This window comes from Ceratosolen solmsi, unplaced genomic scaffold (assembly GCF_000503995.2).
Source record: "Ceratosolen solmsi marchali unplaced genomic scaffold, CerSol_1.0 scaffold13, whole genome shotgun sequence".
Classification (NCBI taxonomy): Eukaryota; Metazoa; Arthropoda; class Insecta; order Hymenoptera; family Agaonidae; genus Ceratosolen; species Ceratosolen solmsi.
Genome location: NW_011948418.1, coordinates 9,655,764 through 9,664,324, shown reverse-complemented (window position 1 = coordinate 9,664,324; position 8,561 = coordinate 9,655,764). Strand labels below are relative to the sequence as shown.

The following is an 8,561-nucleotide window of genomic DNA, read 5'->3' as shown; positions in this document are numbered from 1 at the left end:
CATTAGGAACCAATTTGTTGTGCGTTTATCTGCAAAATAAATAGACGATGGCAATTAATTAACTGTTTTGTAATACAGGGAAATTTGTTAATTTCAGCATTCTGCATATTTGGTTATTTAACAATAAACTTTTCATCATATATCTCATATTATATACAAGATTTTATTTTAAATTATCATAATTTAAATGCATCCTTGTCGTTTTATTAAATTAATTATAAAATCAATTACCAGAAATAGACATATTATATAAAATATGTATTTTATATGTACATTGTATAAATGTCTGAATTCTTTTCAAATTTCTCCAAATTCACACATTATAATAAAATATACATAAATTGACATGCATGACGATACTTTTAATTAATATTAATCGTTATTTTTTATGTTAATAGTAAACGATATTGAATTGAAAATTAAATATTAAAGAATCAATTTTTATACATAATTATATAATTCGACTATTCTCGCCAAATAATACTTTGTTACCATTACTAATTATATCTTTGAGTTTTCACAATTTCATATAAATTCACATTATTTCATATAAAATACAAACTTATAGGCTTTATTATAATTTCAAATTGTTTAATAAAATTTGTAAACATTTTGTTTTTATTGTATTTTCTTTTTTATGCAACAAAGTATCTTATAATTTTCGCGCTTCAACGATTTACAAATATAAGACAGAAGTCTTATTAATCTTAATGTCCATATTTGTCAAAATTTTCCTAATTTAGATATGAGAGCAATCAGTAGTCTTTTAGTCATTACAAAAATTAATTTGATAATATTTTTTATCATAAATCCATTCGTTCAATTTTCCACATTTTAATTTATGGTGACTTTATGGTCTTTCTATTTGTTTTTTCCATGTAGACTAAAACTCCGTTTTATTTTAAATTTTTTTATTTGAAAAATTTAATATTTCAAATGTATTTCAATAGATAAAAAGAAATTTTATTTAAAAAATTTGATTCTACATTTTTTGTATAATTGTAATGTATACGATTTGTATCTAATTTATGATTAATATATATATATATATATATATATATATATATATATGGACATTGTTGTAATACAGTGATTTCTAAAAATGTTCCAATTTGTAAAATCTTGTTAAGAATAATGAAATCAGTATTATTCAATTTCTAAAAATCAATATCATAAAATATAACAACAACAACAACAACAACAACAACAACAACAACAACAATAATAATAATAATAATAATAATAATAATGATAAATATAAATATTAAATATTATCCCGTAAATAATTGAAATTTATAGCAAATATAGACATACATGTATGAATTAATGAAATGAAATATTAGTTTAATTATTTGATTTGTTTTATTGAAAATTTACTTTATGTAATTATATGTAATCGATTTTCATTTGTATCAGTCAAAAAATTTGTTTAATCCTTAAAATTTAAATTAAAAATACTTAATTTAAATTATATTACTTTAAATTATATAACTTAAAATATAAATATAATAAAATAATATGAATATTTCGCAAAAAAAATTATATGTAATACTCTAATTATTTGTACGCTAACACCGTAAGTGATCAATACTTATAACATTATTTGCTTCTTACAAATTCAAGATATATAATGAAATAGTTAATACCTATTAAATAATAGTGATTGTTAATAAAGAAGTTAATAAAGAAGAAAAGGTAAGTATCGATTTCGGAAATTCACTGCACAATCTTATATTGATTGTCCTCTAATCAATATGATAAAAATAATTTGTAAAATGATCAATGATGTTAATGCAAAAAGACTGGTTAAGAAAAATATCTGAGTGAAATGATAACAATCATTTTGAGAAAAAGCATATATTTAATTATCCTGATAATTTATTATTTTTTTTTTGCTAACAGATTATGTGGAGTACTATATCGGTATTAAATAATCATCCTACAAGGATCACAAATTATGGCGTCCTCGACTTATCTCATCAGATTTATAATAATTTACACAAATTAAAGGCTATATTTTCTTTCGAAATAAGATTTTTTGTATGCTTTTTGAATAATATGAAATAAATTAAATTTATTACATAGTTTTGAGCAATGATGATTTAAATTAAATATATACTCTTGAACAATAAACATCTTCATAGAAGATAATTAGTAGTCAAATAGATATAATAATGTCATATAATGTGCTTTTAACATTCAATTATTACTTTAAGCAATTAATAAAAAAAACTTGTTAATGAATTTAAAATAAACGATTATTTTAATAAAATTATTAACGAATTTGTTGTTCGTATTGTGTATTTTGAGTGTTCTCATTTACACAAACAATTCTTCTTACTTAATGACAGAATTAAAATATGGTAGATAATTCAATATTATAATATTTATTCAATAAATCAATAATAATTAAAATTTGTTTTGTACGACTTTTTTTTATAGTATTCTAAAAAATTTATGTCTATGCTCTAGATATTTACGTTACTTAAGTAGAATTTAGATTATCAAATTATCCATCGATTATTTATTCGATTAATAAATCATTACTCAAATGTAGTTGAAGTTTAGAAGGATTTTTCTTTGCAATGCTTATATATTATTGTACAATTTTTTTTTTCTAAATTGAAAATACCCGCCCCCCCCTCCCCTCCCCTCCACACACACACACACATACAATCATATATATGTTTCCAAATTGACAGTTCTTAACTTCTTATTACATTCGGATTTGACATTTATATACTGTTTTATTTAAAATTTAACAAATGTATAAGATTGTAATTACTTAAAGTGTTTCTTAAACATCCAGTTTAAAATAATTAACTAATCGAAGATATTTAATAAAATATATATTTGATAAAAATGAAGTAATTAAGTAAAAATCACGGTTAATAACGATTTTTATAAAATGTGCTATTTGCGAGTATAAGTGTCGAATATCGAATATATCAGATTATTCCAATATAATATCCATAATTGGCGATATTTATTAATATGTTATTAACAATGACAATTGAAAATCTTTACGTAATCTCTACATTCTTTTAAAAGCGCCAAGAAATAAGGAGAGAAATGCATTAAATAAAAAATTCAATTGCGCTTTATGTGTAAATCCTTCAACAGGCATTTCTATTTATGGTGGTATGAAACAGATAGTCGAATCCAAATTGAATATATGGAATAACGGAGAGGAAAAACAAAATGAAGAAAGGTGGCGTTGTCAATGCTATCAGTCCAAATCTCAGGGCTAAAGAAATGAAAAAGTCCGTTGATTAAAAACGAACTATAATGTATTTTATTCGAAAAAAAGCTACTGCTCCCTGAACAGGTCGGCTAGTCATTTTTTGCCAGCGAAGAAAACATTGGTCACCGCAATGCTGGGTGACTTTGCTCCCGAGCGCTCATTCGTACGTGCACGAGTGAATGCACGTAACTTTCACTGTGACTACACAACCATTCAGCGTCTCATGACCCTCTTGACTCGAGAAGTAACGTCCTTGATCGAGAACTTGCGCCGCATATTAATGGGCGACTCTCGGCGCATATACCACCAAATGCCGAAGCGAATCTCGACTTTGTCACTAGACAATTGTCACATGCGACAATTGCACGATCCTCGCGACGTCCTATGGCGATTATTACCATTGGATTGTACACCTTTCGTTACGATTAACAGATGCTCGGTCGCTCACTAAGGTAATTAATTAACAACGGGTGGCTCGAGTTCTGTTACTTTGTAAAAAGAAAAAAAAAACTAACAACAACGACAAAAAATAATCACCGTAACGTGGCACTGTCGACTGATTACGCTAATTGAGCACAAGTCGATCCGAGCATTAAACGGAGATCCAATTTGATTTTCCATACGAGGATAATAAATGTGTTCGATAATATGACTCTCGATTAATATAAAGTTTTCTTTTTTCATTTGGATTAGTTTTATAATATTATGACTTATTGCTAATGTTATTAGACATGGATGTAAAAATATTTCATTGAAATAATTAGAAAACATGCTGCTTTCGATTATATATATATATATATATATATATATATATAAATTCTTATAGCTAGTTACTAAAGCTTCTGTCTATAAATAATTTGCTCAAACTTTTATCGATAATTTATTTGATATTACATCTAATAAAGTCTTAATATTCCTCTAGTAAAATTGGACGATTAACTATTTTTTTCTTTTACATTTTTTTTTTTGGACTTTAAAATGACCTCAAAGCGTATAGTCATAATATACGACTACATATCGTCACATCGTGTTTTGATTTTTTTTCTTGATCGACGAATAAATTATGTTAATATGCAACATTATTTCCAAACATTAGTTAAATGAAGAAAAAAAAAATATCACTAAAAATAGAAAATAGTATGAATGGAAATTTTTTCAAATTTGCATATCATCATTTTCGATTGTTTTACATATTCTTAAATAAATTGACTTTCAATTAATTGATAAAAATTTGCTTTTTTCATGACAATATTACAGTGGCTTAAATCGAAATGCTTATTTTTATTTCCAGTTTGCTCGTTGGAATATTAAAAATGTTATAAATGTATATTTATGCACATATATATGGATACACACACGCGCGCGCACGCATACCTACATACATACATATGCATACGTATATATATATATATATATATATATATGTAATACTTATATCTATTTATTTCATATTAAGCACTCGTATATTCTCCGATTGGCTCGATTTGATAAACTTTGATCTTATAAAGTGTTAAAAATTTTGCTCAAAATTTGGCAAACAATTTTTTAGTAATCTAATTAAATTAATAAAGCACTCGTGCAAACTACGAAGAGAGAATAAATTATTTGTAAAAGATGATATCACAAAGGCCGCAATTATTATTCTCTATTCAATTTATTTTGCAAATTAGTATTTGAAATGTATTTCTAATTAATATAAGCTTATATATTATTCATATATATTAATAACTGAAGAGATGGCAATTGTGCGATATGCTAATAAAAATCTATAACTCGTGATTCACCACATTGTGGAAAAAAGTTTTTGTCTGTCTTACCGAGTATATCGTTTGTCTCAATTTTTTTATTTAAGAAGTAGAAGAGGACCGAGCACTTTCAAAGAATCCGAGCAATGAAGGTACGAATACGAAATAAATAATATAAAACAAAAAAAAAAAAAAAATTGTCTCCTTGCCAATAGTTCCTTTATTTATTCTGCCGTAACATGGTTGATACTGCGAGGTGGTGAACCGGTCGCTCGAGTAGTTTCTCAGGTATCGTTACATTTATTCATTTACTTTAGCATTTAATTTAACTAATGGGACACACAAAATTTTTAATCGTGCTTATGCTGATTTTAATATTTTTCAGGGACCTTTTCCTTGCCCATGTTGTCGGCCCGTTCAAACACGATTACTATCGAATCATTTATTGGGCTGGAAGTGGTCATTTCTCATTTTTGTTTGAATTATAAGGAAGTAGTATCGAGCTAATGAATATACATCACTTATTCCTTTATAAGCAGTAACTGTTTTTTACCTTCCTTTGAATTTAAAAAATAAAAATATTCTTAGCATACATTAATATGAAGTGAAAAATAAAATTATAATTCTACCTAGAACGTGCGGGTAAAATTTATAAAGTAGATTTATATTGAATTAAGAAAAATATGCTTTAATCAATAGTCCGATAAAAAAAAAAAAGAAAGAAAAAAGTTTGGTACTTCGAAATTTATGTTTGTTCGTGTGTCCAAGACATTTTCATATACTCCTTCCTGACAAACTAACAATAATGTCTTCCAGTTAGTTAAGAAATCTGTTATTGCGACGATCGGCTAACTGCCGATCCAACTGAAATGCTCGCAGCCGTCGATCATCCATGATCGATCATTGCTAGATGCCGCGAAATGTCGAAACGGTGAGGGGCGGGGTGGGGGATAGGGAGTTAAGATGTTGCGCAAGCGATGCCCAGTTTCTTTGCGCAAGTCGTTCTTCGGAGGATCCAACGGTGCAGAGACACAGACGCGCACGCGCGCACTTACGTAGCGCCGACGTCGCGAAATCGCTATACGGCCACTCGAATATACATACATCGTGCCATTAATAGATCATAGAACTGCTTTAAACAAAAATGAAAGAAAGAAGAAAACGCAGTTAATTTCGCATTGTGCGCATTAGTGGCGAATAGAATGGTTTGATCGAACGAGACTTTCTTGGTTTATTATTTATTGTCTGCCTGTCTACTTGTTGGCCTTTCTTCACTGTCCTTTCTTCTTCACCTTCTTGTTCTCTTATTTTTTCTTTACTTTTTTCTTCTCATGCACGAGCCGATGCATTTGGAGGTTTCCATAAAACAAGTGGAGTCGAGACTTCATTACTTTAACGGTGTAATTAATGTTATCTGGATATTTCATATCAATCGGCTAATATCCCATTCATGTCATTTGTCTGTGCTAATCATCTGATTTATTGAATAACAATAATAAATCTTACATTTCATAAACTTATGGATTATTAAACGATTGAGAATTATTACTTTCAATTCAAATTTACTTAAATCTTAATCCAATGTCTATGAAGTAGAAAGTGTCTAGTACTTTAGTATTAAATAATTTAATACATATTTCTCAATATAATCACGTTTCAATTTTCATGAAATTAATTTGCTACTTTTAATTATAATTTTTTTTAAATATCATATTTCATAAATTTAGAATAAATGCAAAGAAATTGAGAAATAATTTTATAAAGATTCGAAGATGGTCACTTAGAATGAACAATAACATTACTATTAAATTGTAATTCTTGTACAAGATATTTATGGCATCGTCATCATCAATATCATTATTATTATTATTACAATTATTATTATAAATAACTAATTTATAACTTATAATCTTTCCTGTATTTATTGCTTGCTTAGAAATTAAAAAAAAAAAAAAAAAAAAAAAAAAAAGATGTTTGATTTTATATTATTAAAAATAGTCAAATAAATTTAATTTTGAAATATACAATCAACACTTTATTGTCGCTCGTTTTACTACCAAATTATATTAATTAAAAAATACAATACACATAGAACGGAATTAAATTTTAACTTTAAGTAATTATTTTTATTTTTTATCCATAGGCTTCACAAGTTTTCTACAATTTTCGACAAAATGCAGAATATTCTCAATCGCATCCCCCCCCCCCCCCCCGCCCCCCGCCCCACGCCCCATCACAATCTAATATTAGCCAATCTATTGATAATTCTGCATAGTTAAATTAAAACGAGACAAAGAACTTTTTTCCAAATAAAATATATTAAAAATGCAGACCGAAGACGCGTCTGCGAAAGGATAGTTCGAACTCACATTTAGCTTGTGAATTTAGTACACGTTAGCGGCGTTCGCGCTTTGAACAAATATTTCCCATAGAGTCCAAGGTGCTAAAACGCGCTAAACAGGACCTTCATTGTGCGGTACGTAAATGGGATTACATGGATAAAAAGGCGTCATGTACGCTTAGGGAACTCACCTGCGTGCGTGTCTAGCATCTCGTGGAACCGGTCCACGTACTGCATGACGATAGACATTTTGTCGGGGTCGAGCCTTCCGGCGAGAAGGTCTGCTGTTCAGCCAAGCTTGCTCGAGCTTTCTGTCCCGGAAATGCCTTGTCCTGCAAACGAAAAGAGGAGAGATTATCAAGCGATGAGCCTTGGATTGCGCTGTACAGTATTCGCCTGTTAATAAGAGATTCCTCCATTCTTTTTTCACTTGTTCGTTCAATTCTTATTTACGAGCCTTTTCACATTATTGAGCAATCGATGTATTATTGCAAGCTCTTGTTAAATACATAATTACAATAATAATAATACTATTATCCAATGCGTTTGGGGTCATTATTAAAAACAGTTGCTTTTCCGCATCGCTTTTCTCCTAATTCGAAAAATAAATATTTTACAATAAATATCTAATCGGCTTATCTCTCGAATAGTCTATTTAAATAAATTAATTCTTAAACTAATATTAGAATTATTCTTAATCATTTAATTTGTGTTGTTCTATTCTATGTTTTTCTAATCTATTTACTAATACTATATGGGTTTAATATAATGTGCATGAGAATCTTGTACAACCGCCATTGAATACAATGTACTTATCTCAGAATTAATTTACAAAGCTGTGCAAACATAAAGGAAAAAAGTAAGAGAAAAGAATAAAAGAAATAAGAAAAATTAAACAAACAAAACTTTTCTAAGACTCTACTATTGTTAAGCTTATTTTTGTTCATAAAGTAAAAATTTGATTTAGGCAACGAATCTCGAGAGTATCGTTAGTGTTATTACATTTGCTTGTACGAGGATTTTAATTAATTTATTCCTGTTCGTTAATAATAATCGAATTTGCAATAAGCCAAGGTCATTGAAACGCAGAGTTTGCGAAGTGTCGCGGGATTTTCGATCAATCGGCGCGTAACTCGTCCCATTCGGTCCCATTCGATCCCATTCGATTCCAATCTACTAATCACGTAAAATCATTGGACGCGCGCCCGTTCGGACTCAGGCGAGCACTCGT

The 8,561-nt window shown here is 28.3% G+C and overlaps 1 protein-coding gene across 1 annotated transcript in view; it reads right to left on the bottom strand.

The window, feature by feature from the left end:
- The window catches only part of LOC105360299 (elongation of very long chain fatty acids protein AAEL008004), a 48,689-nt gene that overhangs the window by 15,225 nt on the left and 24,903 nt on the right, over window positions 1–8,561 (bottom strand). The window contains 2 exon segments of the mRNA XM_011497176.1: window positions 3–29; window positions 7,522–7,662. Of these exon segments, the coding sequence (XP_011495478.1) occupies window positions 3–29; window positions 7,522–7,579 (85 nt within the window). The 5' untranslated portion in view covers window positions 7,580–7,662.